Genomic DNA, 23,113 nt, shown 5'->3' with positions numbered 1-23,113 from the left:
ACAGATGTAACATGCAGGCCCACGCATCTTTGATGTCTCACCAGCTTACTCTCAACACCGTAAGCACCTGCTGCACGCACACAAGTGGGCCCTGATGTTGACAAATGTCGCCATGGCAGCACGTCGTGCCGGGAGTGACGTCACTATTTGATCGAGCCGATGCTGTGACGTCACAAGGCCCGCCGTTGGCCGGCCGGCCGGCCGCCGACAGTCGCCTCTCACCTAGAACCGGGGTGGCAGGCGCGCGAGGAGGCGTCCGGGCTGGCACCGTCAGGTAGGCGACTCCGCGACCGCGCATGCGCACGACCTGGTCTGCCACGACTCCGAGCAGGCGAGGGGCGTGGACCGCTGGCCCGGGGGCCTCAGCTCAGGTTTGCTGCTGACATTGCCATCATGGTCCGTTAGTGCGATATTCCTTTACGTGACGAAGCTCTTTCTGTTGGCAGCATAATGACGAAATCGTTTGGAGAAAATGCACCGCGCGAAGTGATTTTGGTTTTATCTTTTCCGTTGTTCCGTTACAATTACAAGTCCGCTTCCTTGTTACAATCAGGTCTGTTGCTCTTTACTCTGTCCCTCTGTGGCTTTTAGTTTTAGGGCGAAGATGTAGAGGAATCATGACATCGACGAAAAAAGCATGCTATTTTTCATTTTTTCTATATGTTCATAGCTAGTTGTGGCTAATTTTGACGTATATGTCAAGGAGCTGAACTGCAGGAAAGCGATCTTGGCTATGTAAAAGCACACCAAACACCAGATTTTCAGGCTCTTTCTGGCCATCTACTGCCTGATGCTGTCCGCGTCCTTGTGTACCAAATCTTCATCGCATAAGCGAAATGAGACGCCCATATCAACGAAACGCCTAGGACTTTGTATCCGAGGCATATTCCCCGCGTGCATAAATTTGGGCGAAGGCGTGCAGCTGATTAGCGAAGATTGGACGCAAAATGACCTTCGCTCAAAACACCCCAAAACCCAAATAACTGAGGCCAATATGTGCCAGTCTGTCTGTCGCAGAGCCAATGACTCGAATGTACGTGTCGGTTTTGTTTACTGAGTGGCGAAAGCAGCTCACAACGTTAAGTACCAATCGATGAGCGAAACCCAGTATTAAAGAAAACTTGCTTCATTACAACACCAACAGAGACATGCGAGAAAACCGGACGTTTCCCGGGCAGCCTTCCGCTGTCATCGCCATTTGGGATTGCACAGCGAGCGTAGAGCAGGAGTCATTCAGTTTGAGGTGGTGTGCAATCACGTGGGCTACGCGCAGATGACGGACAGAGATCGGGACACAGGGCGTGGCACGGAGCAATACAGGCAAACGTCGAGCTTGTCCGGAGCAGGTGGTGTATCAGCATCGCTGTGCACGCTTCATGTCACAGTAGCACGGTACAGCAAGTCCAAGCACGCATTGCACAAATGACGGAGTTACTCTTATCATTCATTAGTCGTGATAGGAAAAACGCATTTGCAAAATAGCCATAACGCTAAAAGGCACGTGCGAAATGTTTAAAGCAAGAAATAAGTAAGTACGCGCTTGCGTTGACGTTTTAAAATGTCGGATGAAGCTCTCAACAGTGCAACCAAATACGCACCTTACTGTATTGATGCAAAACACAGCGTACAATAAAAGAGGAAAATATGCCTTAAAGTTGGAAAAAGCGCATCTGCAAACGCAAGATTATATTCCGCATCACTTCAGTGATGTACTGTGAATCTTCGTGCGGTAATCAGTCACCAATCATCAACGTGGTTGGCGCTTATGCACCTGCCTGTAGCCAATTATAGAACAGAGGTTGGAGAGAAGTCATGAGTCAAAATTATGAGTCCACAACAATAGATAAACGCGATATAGATGTCTTTTGAGACGTATTTTGAGTAAAAGATTGCATTCAAAACCCTCAAGCGATCTCACACACAGCTAATACATTGGTTTCACTGTCCTGTTGCAATGGAGCAATCAGCCGGGTGGGATGCCGCTAGATGTCTGCGCACTGTTAACGCCTCTCGGACGCCACCGCACATCACTACCGTCCACAGTGTGATGGTCGTCCAGCGCATCATATCGAGGAGGTTGCAAAAAGGCCCGGTCAAGCCAAAGCTTTCGGACTAAGCAGAGCTACGATGCAACGTTGACTGGTTAACTGTCAAGGTTCCAAGAAATGTATCCCTTTGGCCGCTGGTATCTTGCGTCCGCCCGCAGCGTTAACGCGGCGCGCGTCGCGATACAACCCGCACTGCCTTCTCCACTCACTGCGCCGGTCCCAGAGGCTCGAAGCTCTCCAATATGCCCCCCCCCCCCCCCTCCCAGGACGTGCTGCGGTCGACGGTCACGTGCAAGCTTCGCGGCACGTCGAGTAGAAGAGAGTTTCCCACGACCCGCAGCCCCTGTGCGGGAAAATGTTCGCTGGCGGAGGTCTTGCCCTTGCCCGTCTCCTGATCTATGCCTCTACTTGATCCTATAGCCCTGGAAGGATAGTCACTAGCTGCAAAAACGAAACTAAACCAGACCAAAACATCATGTAACACAGCGCCTTTGGCAAAAGCATGCCAGGGTCTCGTCCGAAACCCAACCCCAAGCCCGATTTCAAGTGTTGTGGTGTTTATATTCGAGTTCCGAATCTCTCTAAACGCATGACATGAGTCCAAGTCCGAGTTCAACCATCCTTAGATCTGAATCTGATTCAGAAATCGGAGGGAAAAGTCCGAAGAGTCCTTAGCGAGTGAGTCCCAGCCTTTGTCCGGGTATGCAAGTCTCAAGCCTGAGTCCCATCAGCTTGGTACTGGATCACACATGGCGAAAATAGTTTGATGTTGGACTGCCACATATCGTCCAAAGACCGTTCAGGGTTAAGTCGGCGCAGAATCCAAACTTTCACTTGACTCAGTCTGGGTTTACCCTAATGCAGCCTGCAGCCTTACTTGATAACTTGTCAGGGTGGCATTGGTATGGATATGGATGTGTCAACACGCACTGACAACAAGTTTCAGTGCGAAGCCGATGCACGATCTTAGATGAAATGCCCCAAACTAGTTCACGCAGCCAAACTACAACGAAGTGAACGTAACCGGAAAACGAGGCGGACTAACCCAACGCAACCCAGCCCAATAAGGACGGCGATTCGCACCCGTGTGAACTACGGTACACCAAACTGAAACCATTTCTTTCACACATGCAGTTTGCCATTTAAATGCTCTTTAGTGGCGGTTAAACCCAGCAGGTAAAATACAACTTAGTCCGGGATCTCTCGGCTTGAAGTTCAAGTGTGTGTGAACAAAGTCTGAACTTGATACCGACTTTGTTTCCTGCGTTTTTTCAGATTGTTTCATGCACGAATCATTTCATGTTTGTTTTACGCCTGAGTCTGAGCGTGATGTATTTCTAAATTGAATGAAAGTCAGAACCTGATCTATCTTCAGAATCGGAATCGATTCATCGAGTGCGAGTGGCAAGGAATGGTAAGAAAGGGCTCGAGTCCTAGTCCGTTCGGGCCCAGGTTCATGCCTCATCAAAGGCACATAAGCGTATGACTGTGCATGAATCCGATCGCAGACAAGGTGTCTGATATTATGACAAAATATCCCAGCTGCTAAGGTCTTCACTAAGCGATGCGCGTCGCTTTCATTGGTAAAAACAAGCCTTGCTTTGGTGTGGCACGGCGCGATTAGATAATTTCTACGCACGGAATGGTTGGAAAAATCTGCGAAACATGTCGACGTGGCAATGCGCTGATACATATGGCGCGAAAACACGCGACATAATATATGCGAAATGGTCGCGGCGGTCGAAACGCTGTTATAAATTCGAATCCCTGACCCGTCCTACACTTGCTAGAGCTGCTGTTTTCTGGCCAACTACATTGATGCCTATCTCCTTTCAGATTGTTTTGCATAGTGTGATGTTGGTGTTGATTCAGCGCAGCTCGCAGCGAACGGTATTCATGAAACGGCATCGCTCAACTATGCTATTTCTTTTTAGGCTGCCTGGCCACTTATTCTGGCGCTCATGCTATGCCGACTGATTTTCACCCAAGAAAATTAATGAATAAGAGAGATTAACTGTACTCATATGCACCACATTTACCGTTTATGTTATGGAAGAAATGCTAATGCGAAGTCCCACAAATTCATACCATATCCTTTTTTTGGTAGATCGAACCAAACTGGTTCGGCACAAGAAACAAAACCAAAAGGGGCTTAGCGGATGAATTGATTCTAGATTAGCCGGACCCGATGAAACGAGATCCAAAAATTCCATCCGCTGAGAGCTCTAGTGACTTGGCGGTGATGTATCGATGCGGAGCGCGCCGACGTCGGTTCCCATCACGTGCTATCAGTATACGTACACGTGAACTCACCGTCGTCTGCCGGCGAGGTCTTATCGCGGTGTTTGAGGGCTTTGTGTTACACAAGTCGATATGCGCCCCGCGGCTGATCATTGGAACAAGAATGAGGCTCACTTGGGATTTTTGGTGGTCACTAAAAGGCTGTCGCGAGTGACCAATGTCTGACCTTTGCGGTGTTTTATCAGCCTTTTTTAAAATCGCCGCCGGTACAGAACGTTGATAAATTTGCCGATTGTGTGAAGCGACCAGGCTATGAATGCAGGCGGAAAAGAGCTGACTCAGTCCACTGCAACGGTGGAGCTTAGTCGCACGGTTACGGAACATTGAACCAAACGCTGCGCTCTACGGTAAAGCATTTCAAAATGGTTCATCTCACGTGTTTGCATTAGATGCTCTATATGGTAGACGGACAAATTCACAATTTTTTTTTAGCAGATTCTATTTCTTTGCTTCTAGACAGCGCAGGTTAGGTATGTTGTAACGATTTTTCAAACGGCTCTTCCAGGAAGATTCTTGTCTTAAATGTAATGTACATAATCAAAAGCCTTGTGACCGATCCATATCAGCGTGACGCGAGTGGATTTCGAAGTACTGAGCCCTTGCCATGAAATGCAACAGATTAAGCGTATATAGTGAATGTACCACGTTCCAGAACGTCTCTGAGGTTACTTTGCCCTTAAGAAAATATTGCTATACTGAAGAACGGCTATATAAGTAATCTAATAATTAAGATCAATGCCAGTTTTCTCCGAAGTATGCATGACCATTAGTATTTGCACGAAATGGTCCATTACCGAACTCACGGGATAGATAAAACTGTATGTGAACCCACTGGTGTCAAATCTAAGGTCACCAGGTCGTGCCTATCAGGTCAAATTATGTCAAGCAAGGCTAACATGCAGATCGGTGTCCGAGGCACCATCAGACAGCTGCGTGCAGCCAAACACCTAGACACCTCTTCTAAGCAAAAGCTTAACGATGTGCATTTTAGTGCGGTGAACTTAGATGACCTTCAGAAGGTCACTGTGACCGAAAACCTACGAAATTGGTTTGGTTTTTACTTGGATAAACTTTAAGATTATGCTAGGAATATGATTCTTACAATAAAGTGTTGATTGGGATTGCTTTAGATCAGTGACTTCGTCTGGCCTTCGTGAATTCCAAGTCAGATGCCTGTTGACGTCCACACAATGAGAAGTCCGAAATACACGCAACAAATTTCCACTTATACCAAGCTTTCCAGCGGAAAGGAAAGCTTAATCTTGAACTCAATCTGACCCTCATACCTGACCCAGGGTAACTGAAATTGATTTTGATCCTAACATCAGTTGTGTATTGCCTCAAGCCACCTCAAACGTGTACGAATTCATCTAACACTCCGCTGCCGCCGTCGTCGCATCAGATTGAGCGGTTCTCTACGAATCGCCTTCGCTGACAGCCATGGTCTCGCTTTAAGCTGCCAAAGGACAGAAACCTTACTAGGTACATGTAATTATTTGTGTCAACGATAGACTTTTCAATCTCCTACAGTCACTCAAAGCTTGGCGAGGGTGCGCCTCGATGTTAGGACATTGTCCTGGAAATGCCTTTTGGGTTGAATTGACCCCTCACCCAAGCGTGTGTTACACCAGTCAATGCTGAGTTAAGCCGCAGCTACCATGGTGAGGTCCTCCCAGGGGAATGTGGTGCCCGACAGCAGGGGAATGTGGTGCCCGACAGTAGGCGAATGTGGTGTCAGACCTCAGGGGAATGTGGTGTCCGACCTCAGGGGAATGTCGTGCCCGACACCAGGGAATGTCGTGCCCGACACCAGGGGAATGTGGTGCCCGACAGTAGGCGAATGTGGTGTCAGACCTCAGGGGAATGTGGTGTCCGACCTCAGGGGAATGTCGTGCCCGACACCAGGGAATGTCGTGCCCGACACCAGGGGAATGTGGTGCCCGACAGTAGGCGAATGTGGTGTCAGACCTCAGGGGAATGTCGTGCCCGACACCAGGGAATGTCGTGCCCGACACCAGGGGAATGTGGTGCCCGACAGTAGGCGAATGTGGTGTCAGACCTCAGGGGAATGTCGTGCCCGACACCAGGGAATGTCGTGCCCGACACCAGGGAATGTCGTGCCCGACACCAGGGAATGTCGTGCCCCGACCCCAGGGGAATGTGGAGTCCCAACCCAGGGGAATGTGGTACCCCGCCCCTTGGAAGGGCGAGCGACTCGTAGTTGAAATTGCCTCGCTATTCGCTAAGCAAAAGCTGTTTTATGCTTGATGTTTTTCGTTTGTCGAGCACTCTTTATGAGATTTTAGTGCTTTGAGAACTCTGTACCATTGATATTTGATTGCTCGCAGCTCAGATCGACTGGTGTCTGTCATGTGTGATTGCTAAGTGACGGGAAGGGATGGAGTTGCCATTTTTTCCAGGAAGTAAGCAGAATTCGGTTTTCTATGTACAATATGGCTTAACGTGTGGTGAGACCAAGTAGTGTAGCGAGTAGTGAGTAGCAGCCAGTGGTAGTGTGCATTTGGTAAGTTGTGTGTGGTGTACCAATAAGTTTCGAGCGCGCGAAATATATGTTAAATAATAGTCGTAACTGCTCCTCCCGCCGAAGTCAGGACTCAGAACTGTCCTTCGACAACCTCAAGGTGGATGACAGTTGACAGACGGCGACGCTTGACGTGTTCTTTGAACTTGTGTAGGCCGGCTGGAGATCGATCCCGGGAGCAGACACAGCGTTCTCCTAGTAAACAGCCCGACCGGTTAGAGGCTGTTAACGGCTCACACACGGCTTTTGGGCCGTTGCCCCGGTGCTGGCCATCGACCAGGCCCGCATTGTTGGTCGATACGGACTCCTTGTTTAGTGCTCAGTATTTAAGCAGACCAAAGGATGTGAAACAGCAACCGGTAGGCGATAGCCGGTCGTGTATTTATTTCACAGCTATAATTGTGCCTTTCCCCATGCGACCAGTAGCGGTATTCCGCACACATTTATTGCTGTTTTACATGCAGCACCTTACGTTGCTTGCACTAGATTCATGACTTATGTGAGAGATCGACCGCACCGGCCAAAACGTTCTCGCCAAGGTCACTCAAACGTGAATACCGCGGCGCTCACCAAAAAGCAGCGCGGCAGCAAGCCACGCGGCGAAGCAAGACTCTCCCATTCCTAGCCACCCTTCACGAACACCTAGTTGGTGCCAGGTCAACAGCAGCTGCGGTGACGGGTTATGTAAACCGTGCTGAGACCCTGCCCGCCAGGTGGAAAGCGTTTGGCACTAGCACCACCGGTCGATAGGTGTATATATTTCAAAACCTTGCGCATTGACCGTTGTGACCAGCAGCGAGTCATCTGCAGCAAGGACTCGGCTGCGTTCACGTTTCCCTGCACACTTTTATGTATGCGTGTCATGCAGACGTAATCAACATAATTTTCAGTTTGTTAAATGCTTTGCTAAAAGTCCGACGAAGGAACTCCAGGACAAAAATATCACGTAGCAATGTATGAATGTCATGGATTTAATATAATCCAGTCTAGTTCCGCCGCAATCAAATTAAGAAGCACTGTGGTCCTAGAGCTGGAGCAGGAGCGTGGCCACGATTTCGTCAAGGGCAGCGTCGATCCTTTGGACAGGGTAAAGCACCTTAAACTTTATTTATCACTGCCCTCTTAATCAGTGAAAAATGATTTATGTTTGCTTGTGGGCCCTTCAGTTTCGTTTGCGAATGTTCTTGGTCGCCTGAGGCCCAAAAACGTCCAACTTTGTTGCATTTCGTGTTAAAAAACTGCGTCTGTTCGGCCGGTTATGGACCCTCTTGGAGCCTAGGGGCACCTGCGGGACCCAAGGGGGCCATAGCACCGTGCCCTTCCCCCTTCCCTTTGAATCTGCACCTGAGCTGGGGTCCCTGAAACGTTTACGGTTAATATCACATGTCCTTCTGCAACCAAGTCTTTTGCTGTTTGTACAGGTGAAGAGCGTTCCTCCTATGTTTTCACCGCATCGATTGAATAAACAGGGAGTAGCCCTGCTACCCACGCTGTCTTCCCCTTTGCGTGGTGACAGCAGTGACATGGCCGGCCCTAGCATGCATTTATCATGGCCCAAGCGTCGGCCCGGGTCCCCGGGATCGCTGGCGCAGTGTCGAGGTTTCGCCAGCCACGGACTTTCGTCGCGATCGCGCGTTATCTGCGCGGAGGGAGGCTATCAAGGACGTCACGGGCGCGCGCTGACGCGGTGTGTCGCGACGCAGTGGGGTGACGGGACGCCGGTACACGCGCGTGGGCGCGCGCCCCACACGCAGCCGGGACGGAACCGGGAGGGGTGTTCGGGGTCCAGATGGAAAGGGGGGGGGGGCAGTGGGGCTGTTAGGGACTCGCAGGGGCATACGCAGCTGAGTTGCGTGCATCCACAGATGTGCAGGTCAACTAATGTTCAATTTATGCTTTGTGTGATTGGTTGACGTTAACCACAAGTGGTGCGATGCATCAGGTTCAGACTTCTTTCGTGACCTGAACGCTATATAAAATAAAATGTCTAATGAACCGTCCGTTTATTCATCTTGTAACCCGCGTTCCATTCCACAGCGACGCCGACCGGGTCGGCTGGACACTGCTGCCATCTATCGCTGCCCATCCAACTTAAGCCATCATGGGGCGACCGCAATCATCGTGGGCCAAGTTTCGGCTGCTGATGTGGAAGAACTGGACACTGCAGAAGCGGCACAAGGTGCAAACAGTGATGGAGCTGCTGCTGCCGCTAATATTCACCTCCTTGCTGGTGCTTATTCGATCGCTGACGGACGCCACTAACTACCCGGATCCAACTCTGTACCAGCCGTATTCAGTGGACAAGCTGCCCTACAACATGACGTAAGTTCAAGGCCTGCCCTACAACATGACGTAAGTTCAACGTCTGCCCTACAACATGACGTAAGTTCAAGGTCTGCCTTACAACATAATTAGGTCATAGCCCACCATGATATATTTTGTAATATCACAACCTTAGCATGGTTCAACGTGCAGTAAGCACTAGTACTCCCTTTGACCACCTCCCTGACGAGCTCTTTTGGCGCGCTTCGCGGACACTCCCCTGCCGTGGCGCTCCGCGGACTTTCCCCTGCCGTGGCGCGCTCCGCGGACACTCCCCTGCTGTGGCGCGCTCCGCGCACACTTCCCTGCCGTGGTGCGCTCCGCGGACTCTCCTCTGCCGTGGCGCGCTTCGCGGACACTCCCTCTGCCGTGGCGCGCTCTGCGGACACTCCCCTGCCGTGGCGCGCTCTGCGGACACTCCCTTTGCCGTGGCGCGCTCCGCGCACACTCCCTCTCCGTGGCGCGCTCCGCGGACACTCGCCCTGCCGCACACCGTCTCGCACTCCCGTGACGCGCTCTCCGGCCCACAGACACAACACCAGCCTACTGGACCCGCTGGAGATTGTGAAAGCGACGCGTCAGGTCTTCCCGGACGGCGTGCCCGACAGCCTTCGCGAGCAGGTGGAGGGGATCGGCCGTAGCGCGCTGCTGGAAATGGCTTCTGGAGCGTACTCGTCCGACGGCAAGATCATGCATGTCGGCTACACTCCCAACGCGACCCTGGCCGACAGCGTCATGAGCATTTTCGAGCGGAGGCTAAGCCCCAACGTCAGGGTCCAGGGTAGGTGCCGCAACGTCGGCAGCGGGTGCTGGAGCCTGAGGAGGCTGGGCATCCGGGAATATTCGAGGAGCTCCACTGTTCAGACGGGAGATGTGCTCTCGAGCTGGTCCACTGAGCTGCTTGCAGTGACAAGCTCTCGAGTGCCGATTGCAGTAACCCCAAGATTCAAATGTTTTGTTTTTTAAGTAGTGCCTTCGTATTATTTTTGTGCTTCGTTTTCGTAACAATGTTTTATTTTCATGTAAAAAACGCGTTCCATACCAGTTTTTAAATAGAAAAATGACTCTTCTGAAGCAAACTACGCAAAATTCTAGGACGTGCAGAGGGACTTCCTTGACATGTATGTACATGGAACCAGTGAACAGCCGCTGCCTCGTTCCATGTCCATAGTTAGATAGCCACGTTTATCGGATAAGGCGCATGAACGATAGGTTTTGCGTTCATCGCCCTGCCCCTGAGCTTTGCTTTGCGCGGACCGCTTTCGCGACAGTGACGCGGCAGGCGCGGTCGATACTTGGGCTTATCGCCTCCATATCGGCGTCCGTTGGCCCACAAGCAACGAGAGGCACTGACATTGATACGAATCAAATCACACTATCTTGTACCTTGACCAAATATCGCTTGTCGTGGCTTTTGTGCGTGTACTGCTGTTACGGATGGGAACAGCTGAACAACGAGATGCACGTCTCTGTGAATCACTTACTGGCTGCCTTCGGAGGGTTTTACCAATTGTAAGCAAGCACGTTTGGAAAATTTCGTCATACTTTTCACAGAAATTGGCACTAGCGGTTGTATACCGGGTTTGACTTTGCCACGTGCTGGGCCAGATAAAAAGCAGCAATGAATTGATCCTGATGAAAAATTGTCATGTTTCGTGCTCTATTTGTGATATGTGAGGCCTTGATCGACGCATGGAGTAACATTTCTGTATATATTTAGGCAGGATGTAAGTAGCTGACGAATGTGCGAGGTGACCGTTTGCGGTGGATGAACCTTACTTCAAGAAGCAGTTCTAAGAACAGGACAAATATTGATATCTTCGGACGTGAAGCTATGAACTAAAAGGCCGCCATAATGATCGTATTGTCAGGCTGGCACCCGCTTGCAACAGTCCTATGTCATGGTCAAAACTTACTACAAAATAAAAAAGACAGTTATCGTAGCCCAGAATCAAAGATGGCATATCAACCAACCATGTCGACATATGTGTACAGCTCTATCGCCCGAAGGCAAAACCCTGTATGTGTATTTTTGGCCGTGTTGCGTTGTTGATGTCATGTGGCAGATCTTCTTAAACTGAATTAGTTCATTTAAACCATTAGTTGAAATTTTCACACGGTTTTAGCTAAAGAACATGTTACAAGTTTGTGAAAATTTCAGCCAATGGCTTAAAACAGCCGAACTCGGCATAAGAAGACGAATTAAGTGACTTCAAACACTCAAAATGACCCAAGATGAACATGTATGGTTTTGCCTCTGGATGTCAGCACCCAATCAAATTGCACGGGAGCGATTTAAGCGCGTTGATAGGATATTTTCCTGCTAACTTCAAAGGCGTGGGAGTGACCCGCAGCCGCCGTGGTTTGGAGGGAGGTAGAATACATTCACTGTCACATGACAGCAGCCAGGCGGACATCCTCCATCTCACGACGCGTTGGAGACTGAACCATCTCTCGAGCAGTGTGACCGAGACAATATTTTGAAATTGGATGCTGCTTGGATAGGCGCCGGCCTTTTGATGTTATCAGACATGCTTTCTGAATTCCGGAGATACTAGCTTGCCAAGGCGATGTTGTAAACTCAAACCTGTTTGGCTTTGTGTGATGGCATCCCCACTGCATCATGCCCTATGTATTGCAAAGCTGTCGGTGAAGTACTATCCACTTTGTTGTAAAATGTTAGAGACGTCATTTTAAACCCACCTTGGGACTTTGCCGGCGGTCGCGAAGCGGTCACGTACTTCACGTAATTGTATACGATATCGTTTATGACTCCCTGATACCATACGATTTGTAACCCCCTGCGCTAACTTTTCCCGCTTCTTTTCAGGCTTCAGCAGCGAGTCTGAGCTGGTTGACTGGCTGGAGGAAAGCAGCACGCCGTTAGCACAAAAACGTAGAATTGGAGGCATAGTCTTCCAAGACGACATGACCTCCGACTTTGGCAGCCGGATCTCAGTGAGACAGACACCTTTCTCGTCGCCATGCCAACACAGCGCGCGCTAGGAAATATGAATCGAAATGAGGATCAGGACACATTTTCCACGACCTTTCTTGCAGGCCGCCTGTGTCATGTGCACAGGCTGTGCAAAAAAGTATTTTCGCGAATGCCGGCGCTCAGATCACAGTATGAAGTTTACATGGTCACAAGCCTCTGCAGGATGTGTATGTAAAAGTAGAACGTCCGTCGGAGCCCCGCGCGATGCAACTTTGAGTTCAGTGCAACCACCGATACCAAGTCGATATCCGGTGACAGTGACCGGCTTGCGTCACTGTCAGAACGTCAATGCTGTCCGGAGACGAATGACCGGTGGATGGGAAACGGTGTGGGAAAACTCCAACTGGTTTCCCTTCCATCTCGTCACGTTAGCCTGTTGCCATTCGTGGCCAAGAGCCACCACGCCGAAACACGACGTCTGAAGTACTGGCTTCAGTTGTGGTGGTGTTGAGCCCTCCCACTTTTCGTGTGTTTCCATTCGTGAGATCTTCTAAAAAGCAGCCCTCGGCAGTTGCCCCATGGCACGGCGCATTCCTTTCCACTGTTCGAGAAGAGCGTGCATCTGTCTCCCCACCACACAGCTGGAATACCTCAGGAGGCCCGGCCACTGCCCATCGCCACACATTCCCGACGGCCTGACGCGGCACAGATGTGAAGCGGGACGGTACGGGCTGGGCCTCCCTGGCACAGATGTAAAGTGGACGTCTCGGGCTGGGCCTCCCTGGCACAGATGTGAAGTGGACGTCTCGGGCTGGGCCTACCTGGTAATTCTGATAGTACGATGTCACCGAGGCGTGGTGGGCGGGTTCGGTGGTGTGCTGACCTCACGTTGAGGTATCCTTGTGTCGCCAGTTTAAGGTGCGGCCGCATGTGCAATCGGTGGTGCAGGCGTTCAAGCCGCCGGCCCTCTGGTACACCAGCCTGCAGTACCCAGCCTTCCAAATGCTCGGGCCCAGGGAGAAGTCAGCCCCTGTCGGTGGAAACCCGGGTACGGTGCCGACCTGTGTCGCCTTGCATTATATATATATATATACATATGGTAGTGATGTATTATATATTGCAGTATATTGCAAGCGTTAAAAAGATCGCCCGCATTGTATGGCATGATAGTTTTCGTATTAGGCTGCCCGAGTTCATTGCAATGAGCTGATGGTACTTAACTGGAATTGATCACGTGGTTGTTGCGGAAGTCATGAGGTCAAACGAAGCGCACTTGGCGGAATGGCTTGGGCTGATGCTAGAGGCAGGGGAAAACACCAGCACGCTTAATAGCCATCAACGGCATCCAAGCGCATGCAACCAATGGCGTGCCAGCTGAGTGGCTGCTGCTTTATGCGCTTCGGTTTCAGCCCAGTAGCTCACTGCGACGCCGCCTCAGCGTTCCAACGCAGCTGCAGTGGTGCCACCAGCGTCACGGTGCAGTGACGGTGACGTCACCAGCGGTGCAGCGGCAGTGCCGTCACCTCGGTCTGGCTGCGAAGCAGAAAGAAAGAAAGAATGAATGAATGAGCAAATGCCGGCAGACACCGAGCGTCCCTGGCAATGATGGCGATGTGATGAGGACGACGCCGGCATGCAGCACATTACTGACGGCCGTCTGACCTCTGCCAGGTTACTTCATCAACGGCTTTCTGGCGATGCAGCACGCTGTGTCGGCGGCCATCACCGAGCACATCTCGGGCCAGGAGGTGACGTTTGCGGTGAATGCCGAGCGCGTGCCTTACCCCAGCTACAACGACGACCAGTTCCTGGTGGTGCTGCAGGGCTGGCTGCCGCTGGTCATCATGCTCAGCTTCATCTATCCTTCCATCAACATCGTCAAGAACATCGTGGTCGAGAAGGAGCGCCGCCTGAAGGTGAGTGAGATGATTCTGAAGCTGGTTTAGGAGTCGCGAAAATGACGCTGAAACTGAGGTAGATGGTTCTAAAAATGATGTTCGACGTGCTGAAAGTGCTTCTGAAGATGGTTTCGTAGGCGGTGTTGAAGGTGGCGCTGAGAGTGCTGTAAGTGATGCCGAGGGCGAGAGTAAATGATGGATAGGGCTCTGAAAGTGGCATTGAGGGTGCTGTCCGTAGGGGTGATCAGTGTGGTGTGGAAGGTAATGTTGAATATGACTTTGAGTAGGCGGTACCGGAAGTTGGTGGGTGGGGGGGGGGGGAGGGCCTTGAAGATGGGCTGAAGATCCTGTGCATGGTGCTGAAACGCATGTGCATATTTATTCCTGCCCCGAGCATTTTAACTGGGCCGCAGAAGTATGTAGCTTGCATGCATATTTCGGATGACGTTTTGGAAGTTTGTGCTGCATATGGTGCTGACGGGGGTGCGGAAGCTGCCGCCGATGGCGGGATTACATGCTAAAGATCGGAGACCGCGCTGAGTGGCGGGTGTGGATTCGTGCTGCTGATGATCGGGCGGGTACCGTGCGTTGTACTTTGGGGTGGAGGTGGGGGAGAAAAACCGCGAATAAATGCCAGCTTCAAAAATCCCGAAAAATTGGCCGGGTATAGCTGGGGCTCTTTTAGACCTCAAAATAAAAAGCAAGGAGGTGAAAAGAGCACTATAGTATAGCTAGTCCTGTGCGCTGCAGGGGGCGAGAACAAATGCCCACACATGTTAATTATATATATATATATATATATATATATATATATATATATGTATGTTCCTCTTTTATTATATATATATATATATATATATATATATATGTATATATATATATAGTTGTGTGTGTGCGTGTGTGTGTGTGGTGTGTGTGTGTGTGTGTGTGTGTGTGTGTGTGTGTGTGTGTGTGTGTGTGTGTGTGTGTGTGTGTGTAGACATAGGTGTGTGATGAAGCTCACATCCTTCTGGTCCTGGGGTAAGTCTCCCTTTAGCATCAATTGATCTCAAAAGAGACGGCATGTCGTGGAGACGGGAACAGTAAATCATAGAGACGAAGACCATCTGGTTGATATTGAAAATGACCCAGAACCTGATGCTAGTTGCAAATCAAATTGTGTATATTTACAATGCTGGGATCACCAGGTTTTCTCACACAAGGCACATTTCTAGAAAGACCAGCTCACGCAAACCATGGGTGTCACCTGCACTTCTTCTATCAATTACATGTAAAAGCAAGTTATTTGAACAGAAATTGAAGAACCTCAGTCCCCAAAATATTGCAACATACACTTGCTACCGCAACATTCTAACTACATCTCTTAGGCTAGCCAAAAAGAAATACTACAGTAATGAATTCTGTAAGTATTCTGGGAATTCCAAGGAAACATGGAAAACATTACACACTCTCATCAATTCAAAACAAAAAAAGGATGCAGATCCAACCAGGATTATTGGTACTAATAATACAATTATCACAGACGATCCGGATATCGCAGAATCATTTAACCTCTTCTTCAGCGAGATTGGACAACAGTTAAAAGACGAGATGCCTAAATCATCTTTCGACCCCCTCCAGCTCATCACAAATGTCGAAAATGAAATGGATCTGCCCCCCCCCCCCCCACTAATGAACAGGAATTAATTCTTCTCATCGATGGGCTAAACAACGTCGGAGCTGGAGTCGACAATATTAATTCAAAAATATTCAAGTTATCTTATAAGGTTATACTCAAACCAATTCTCCATCTTTTCAACAGCTGTTTGTCCTCGGGGATATTTCCAAGCATTTTCAAAAAAGCCGTGATTAAACCCATCTTTAAGAGTGGGGACTCGCAACTTGTAGATAATTACAGACCTATCAGTATTTCGCCGTTTATGTCCAAAATTCTTGAAAAACTTATATATAATAGACTCGTCCTTCACCTAAACCAAAACCAGCTAGTTCACCAAAATCAGTTCGGATTTCAGAAGAACAAAAGTACTTACATGCCAATTCTTCTTCTGCAAGAAACTATTACAAAGGCTTTTGAAAATGGGGAATATGTGTTAGGTTTGTATTTAGATCTGAAAAAAGCCTTTGACACTGTAAACATTAGCCTCCTTCTACGTAAACTTACTAAATATGGTATTCGACGAAAATCTCATGAAATCATTTCTTCATATTTGTTTGGCAGAACTCAATGTGTAAAAATCAGGAATGATCTATCAACAATCAAAAACGTAACAATGGGGGTACCCCAAGGATCCATTCTCGGCCCAATCCTCTTTTTAATGTACATAAATGACCTACCTAAATTAAGCAGTAACATGATTTGTCTGTCTTATGCTGATGATACTGCGGTTGTTTTCAAAAATAAAAGTATTGTCGAACTTCAAAACAATGTCAGTACGCTTTTGCTTCTAATGACTTCTTGGTTCGCTGCTAATTTTCTCTCCCTGAACGTATCAAAAACATTCACACAGCATTGCACAACCCTTTCTTCGCATTTCCGACTTAATGTGCAAATTAATAATTCACCTATTGAAGAGAAAAAAGAAATTAAATACCTTGGTGTAATCATTGACAAATCTCTTAAGTTTACAAGCCACACTAATTTTGTCGTAGGCATAGTAAGTAAGAATATTGGAATAATAAGTAGGGTTAGGTACTTTATTGATAAAACAACGTCACATCTACTCTATAACACTTTGATTCTTCCTTACCTAAATTACTGCTGCTTGGTTTGGGGCATAAATTATGCTTCTCAACTAGATCGATTGGTAATTTTGCAAAAAAGGGCTGTGCGTCTTATAGAAAATGTGTATCCTCCGCAAAGCTCAGAGCCAATCTTTAAACGATACAATATTTTGAAACTCTCGGATATTGCTAAATCTCAAATGTTAATTGTGATGCACAAATTTTTAACTTCACAGCTCCCTGCATCATTCGATTTAATTTACAATCTCTACGAATCCAATGACATGGATATGAGGCGAGCAAAACACTTAGATCAACCTTTCTCTTATCGTAATTACAGACTATTTACAGCATCCTGCCTTGGCCCTAAGCTGTGGAACGACATTATGGTTCCATATTTTCCAAGAATAGCTGATATCCCTGCATCGAAAACCATCGTTAAGAACATCATCCGCAAGCATTTCCTGAACACATATTAACGTAACAAACATATTTGAAGACATTGCCATCCTTGTGCTGTATATATCCTACGCACTTCATATTTGACCTCCTTCATGTTTCATAACCAATTTCTGATATAGTCATGCACATATACCCAAATTCATGGCGCTGGCTTTGTGAGTTCTCCCAGCAACAAGCTCTGCTTAGCTGGGTGGACTCCCTGGAAATCCAGCCCAAAACCCAGCACAACAATGACCAGGTAATTGCCCCCTCCGACTTGTGACTGTATAACCCTTACTAACACGGGGAATTGAGTGGTTGTAGATTATTGGGCGGTTGTAGCGGGCTGTCATTAGCTGATTTTGGTTAATGACTACTTTAAGCCTTTTCATCTATGATTTTTCCCTACCTTTCACATAACACAATTCCTTCGGGTCTGCTCCACCTCCTCGCCTTTTTTTAAGTTTGTTTCATCTTCCTAGCTGGGAGTGCCGCGACTTGATTTTATGTTTTCTGGTGTTAACGTACGGTTTACTGCGTGGCTGGGATTGAGGGAGGGGCACTCCTGGTTACCTGTTCTTGGGTAACGGCGTAGAAAAAAAAGAAAAAAAAGACGTTATGACATGCAGACGGAGACGGTATGTAAGAAAAAAAATGCTGAGAATGACAGCATACGAACTTTCTACTATCCAATGATCACCCTTGTCAGCTGTATAGGCTCTCAGCCACGTGCCTAGAAATTGCCGGGCGCGACCTAGCAGTGCTGGAAACAGGGCTGATAGCCCGTAATCACTGTAGCGTGATCAAGCTTCTTATGCGGGGTGTGGAGTAACAATGGTGTCTAAAATTGCATAGGACGTGGTTGGTAACGTGCGCTGTTGCCGGCTAGTTAGCGGTATTGATCCGTCTCCATGCTGTGATGGTGTTCCTCTTTTAGCGTTGCAAATCGCCCTTGCGGCTATACATTTTTCTGCACTATCGATAGAATAGTTCCTTTACTAAGTGCAAAGCTTGTCGTGGTGCGATAACCAGAATAATGGAACTGTACGCCGCATATGTTACAGGAATCGATGAAAATGATGGGACTACCCAACTGGATCCACTGGATGGCGTGGTGGGCCAAGTCCTTCGTCCAGCTCGTAATCTCCATCGGGTTGATGACCCTGCTTGTTGTGGTTGACTGGTGAGTCCTCGTAAAAACTGAACGGACAGAGATGGGTGCGCTTTCCGCGAAGCCCTGGAGTGCGATTTCAAAGCAAGCCGCTATTGGCGATGAGGCAAAACCCGTTCTGTCTATTCTCTCGTACCTTTCGCGCGGTGAAAGAAAAGGGTACACTGCTGCCGACTCCCGACACAGTGATCGTTAGTTCGGCGCTCTTTTCACTGGCTAGCTGTCATTGCAGTGCAGTGTCCTTCTGTCACGGCATTTAGCGCCGGCCATCCAGCTCTTTGCCGTCAGCACGCAGGCGACGAATCAAGCATTGCGTAGCCGGCCTTGAGGTATAGCCCGGATGTCAGAACATGAAGCAGAATAGACCCACCCGGGCCTGGCTTTGATTTCAGCGGTGTGTTTCTTTTGTCGCATCTAGCTGGGGTTTCGAAGTGAACTGTGGACGTCCTCGGCCAGCATAGCACAATCAAGTAAACAAACCGCCGGTGGCGTAGCCAGAGTTTTGCCTGAAAGGGGGGTAAGCCTGGCCACGCGTGGCTTTTTTCGGCCAAGAGGGCTACCACTGGTCTAGATCAACCCTCGGTGATCACTAGAGGGGGCTGCTTTTTAGTTGAAGGAACGTTTTAGGCTTGGATCAGATTTTATGTCCCGGGCCAGGTTATTAAGCGGCCTTTTGGCCCCAGGAGGTCAAACCACCCAGAACGCCGTGACCCCAAAAGCTACTACTTAGGCATGCCACGGAAAATTGCTGCTCTGATTGGCTCCGAATGTGTACGGGGGTTGTCCATGAATTGCATTGTGCATTCTAGCCAATTCAATCATTTTCCCTGGTTACCCACTGGTTGTGATGCCATCACATTTGAGCTCAATACGATTGGAATCATGCAAGATCGTTACGCTGCTCTATCCCAAAATCTCCCCCGTGCTTCGCCTCTGTTACACTCCATCAGCGCCATCACCATCTCTGCACGTAGCATGTCATGTATTATATATTATTACGTATGTAACAGTATATGTGACTATATATTTATAGTTACATATAGTTACATATATATATATATATATATATATATATATATATATATATACTTGTGGAAAACACTTAACACAATATTTCGCGGTGTGTTACCCTCACTTCTACAGCCATGCCGGTCATTGCATGTATAGTGGCCCGAAGGGAGACATTAAAGGGAGTGTTCCCCATTTGTATGGGATTTTGAACTGAAATAGTCATATTGACGGTCATCGGGTGCAGTTCACAGCCCTTTCCTTCTTAAGGCCTAAGCCCTTTTAGTTTCTGAGCTAGACGCCCGCAAGGATGTGCACATTATTTCGGGGAGACTACTTCAAGGTCATGCAGCGTTTGGTGACGCCATAATATCGTCAATGAAATCCTGTCATTGTATAGACCGTCCAGCAATTGCGGCCAAGAAATAATGTGATCATCGAGTCGCTCACATTCGACGTTCGTGAGCAGGATTTCCCGATGTAGCGCCCGTCAATTGGCTCTAGGTCAACATTGTGCAAAAATATGATGACGTTACCAAACAGTGACGTATTGAGAAGCATATTTACCATGAAGAAAAGCTGTGCTGTCTAGAGCAGCCTTTTGCACTTAAAAAGTACACCAATAGTCCTAAGTGAGCTAATTTCATACCTGACGCGCACTTCGACATCTTCAAATGTGGAGCATGCTCTTTAATAGCAGCCAATTGCCCAGCACTTGAGTACGGTACACGGCATGTACCATCACGTGACGCTGTATGTAGTGCATCGACTGAGCTGGTCACATGAGCACTCAGAGGCACTAAGCACTCAGCACTCAGCACTCAGCACTCAGCACTCAGCTGCTGTCTGGAATCGATCTCGGGTTTGCCAAGCGAAAACCGGCGTTCTCCCTACAGCGTTCCTGCGCTGCGCCAGCTGAGCGTCGTAACGCGTGCGTCCTCAGGTACAGGGGGCCAGAGGGAGAGGCCGTGCTATCCCGCTCTGACCCGTCCGTCATCTTCGTCTTCCTCTTGCTGTACACCATCACCTCCATCGCCTTCTGCTTCATGATCTCCACCTGGTTCTCCAAAGGTGAGTGCTCAGATGCTTGGCTTGGATCGTGTGGATGAACAGAGGGGGCTGAGGCTGTTCTGTCAAAATGTGCAGAGGCCAGAAATCTCTTTAGGTGTAAGAGACATGTTGAGATGAGGCGAACAATCTTCATGAATCAATCGCAAGTGGTTTGGAGTCTACAGTCGTTGTGTTTCAACCCTCCCCCCCCCCCCTCCCCGCCCTGCGCGGGAGGCTGGGCGATACCTTAGAAGAACTCTTCATCAGAGACGCGTCACAGTGTCTGATTATGCACTGTCACGCATTGCTACTGTTACGTGTTTTTTTAAATAAATAGATGTAGGATAACATTTCGTGAACCAGTGGCGGATCAGTGGACCAGCTCCCGCAAGATAAAGGCAGCTAATTACGCTCCCGCCGTCAGGCAAGCCCTGTGATCGAACGACCCTGCCTGTTACGCTCACCGGCCTCTGTCGATGTATCAATGCCTTGATCAGCTACTGTGTGTCGCCATGGAGCATCAGCCGGAGATGGGCTGAGCTCCACGCCGCAGACAGTTGTTCCCGGCGGGATGGAAGGTTTCCTCTAAACTTTCACGGGAGCGACTTGACAAGAGAAGAAACTCGGTGGCTGTGGCTTGTGCCATGAGGCTACGTTACTGATAGGCAAGTGTATACAGGGCTTTAAATCCATAAGCTGTAGCACGTGTTTGACGTGCGGAAACGCACCTGACATTGTGACTCCAATATGGTCAAACAGCTGGACATCTATATGATGCGCTATGAAATACACAGCACAGAGCGTCCTTTTATTGTGAACAAATGCATTGATCTACCCGAGTGGTAGTTGCATTTTTTGCATCGCGGCTGACCAAACATGATCTAGTTAATTGCTTTCTAGACGCGCCGAAACAAGGAAAACGCTGGCGACGCACCTCATGGCGTGTGCACACCAATAGCGGCGACCTGGAGGCTCGAAGCGACCTTATGACCCCGGTATTGCCCCCTGCATCCAATCAGTAGAGGTCATTCCGCAGTACGGTCGCACATCAGTATTGTGTGTGGCAGTTGATGCCTGTTGATATTAGTGTATCAAGCCCACAGTGTATGGTTAGTTATCCAGATCTAGTGAGTCCATTTATGTATTGAAATGTCCGAGTCCAGATACCAACGTTGACACTATTCTGAGCACGGCGATTTATGCATGTGAGTGCTGGTTTTGGTGCCTCTCTGGCGTCTAGATTAGACACTGGGACAGGAACTGAGACGTGGTGAAATCCGCTAGCTGACGACAGGAGCCCAGTATGATTTGATGGTGCTCTCAATGTATAAAGTTATATTTACGGAGAATATACCCTTGTTGTCTTCAACAACTACGCGTTCAAGCTCAATTATCGTTGTGGTACAGTAAGAAGCGAATTGTGGCGCAATACGGCAAGAGATGGGCTAATGAAATATCCACCGTCTCCCCATTGGACGACACAATTTATGCACCCAAAACAGGGCCATCGACAACAAATTTTCCTGGAAGTATAATGATCCAGAATTCATAAAACCTCACGAGTTTGCAAAAATAGGTTGGTAAAGAACAGTCGTCTCCCACTGCTAAATTTCGATAATCGTGCATTGTGATCAACAGCCCCAAGCGATTGACAAAACTATCGAGCCCACATGTTGAGCGAATGGTATGGGGTTTAGTCAGACAGAGGGCGTGAGCTAGTGGGAAAGAGGGCGTGAGGTACGAATCAAGCGGCGGGGCAGCTTTATGACGTCGATTTCGACTAGAGCATGAAAACGCCCGCACCTGACTCCTGCGCTACATGAGTCCACAGCCATCATCCACCTTAACGACTCGTGCATATTCCCACCGAATCCCGACCAGGGTGCCCAGTGACGTTACTGCCCGACGTGACGTCACTCGTGACGTCACCGTTAACCGCCCGCTCCCACAGCGAACAGTGCGGCCACTGCGGCCGGCGTGCTCTTCTTCGTGCTCTTCATTCCGTACGACTTTCTGTACCTGCAATACCAGACAATGCAGCTGAACCAGAAGATAGGCGCCTGTATCATGGGCAACACGGCAATGGGCTTCGGTGGCATGTTGATAAGCATGTGGGAGGGCACAGGTAACGTGGCTGGTCCGATCCGGTGGGGGAATTGCATTCTAACGTCAGATCGTGACGTCATTGTGGCTTTTTGTCCCCGTTGGCGGTGGCCGCGCAGTGTGATGTCATTAATTGGGACTGTTTCTGTCCTGTCCCGACTGCTAGGTTAAGGGTTTAGAGTGACGTCAATGTTTTGTGTCCTCGTCCTTGACCCAGTGGGTGGAGGTTGGTTGCGTTCCGCGTAAAGCCGCCTTTTTCTTGAGACGTACCTCTGCTTATCACTAGAAGAGCTTTGCAGTTTGATATATATATATATATATATATATATATATATATATATATATATATATATATATATATATATATATATACATATATATATATACATATATATATACATATATATATACATATACATATATATATATATATATATATATATATATATATATATATATATATACATTTCTGTCTCCCCCTCGCCCTCTCTCTCTCTCTCTCTCTCTCTCTCTCTCTCTCTCTCTCTCTCTCTCTCTCCTCTCTCTCTCCTCTCTCTCTCTCTCTCTCTC

General features: G+C 48.6%; 1 protein-coding gene across 1 annotated transcript in view; it reads left to right on the top strand.

Annotated features, from left to right (window-relative positions):
- Window positions 1–221: 221 nt before the first annotated feature.
- The window catches only part of LOC119095560 (ATP-binding cassette sub-family A member 3), a gene marked incomplete in the record, with an annotated part of 63,271 nt that continues 40,379 nt past the window's right edge, over window positions 222–23,113 (top strand). Inside the window, 9 exon segments of the mRNA XM_037218412.1 lie at window positions 222–274; window positions 8,929–9,213; window positions 9,744–9,994; window positions 12,044–12,171; window positions 13,064–13,199; window positions 13,823–14,067; window positions 18,276–18,394; window positions 20,334–20,461; window positions 22,392–22,565. Coding sequence (XP_037074307.1) covers window positions 8,993–9,213; window positions 9,744–9,994; window positions 12,044–12,171; window positions 13,064–13,199; window positions 13,823–14,067; window positions 18,276–18,394; window positions 20,334–20,461; window positions 22,392–22,565 — 1,402 coding nt within the window.

Source organism: Pollicipes pollicipes, unplaced genomic scaffold (genome assembly GCF_011947565.3).
Source record: "Pollicipes pollicipes isolate AB1234 unplaced genomic scaffold, Ppol_2.1 Scaffold_4219;HRSCAF=4965_pilon_pilon_pilon, whole genome shotgun sequence".
NCBI lineage: Eukaryota > Metazoa > Arthropoda > Thecostraca > Pollicipedomorpha > Pollicipedidae > Pollicipes > Pollicipes pollicipes.
Note: the sequence above shows the minus strand (reverse complement) of the source record. Positions and strands in the feature narration are given on the sequence as shown.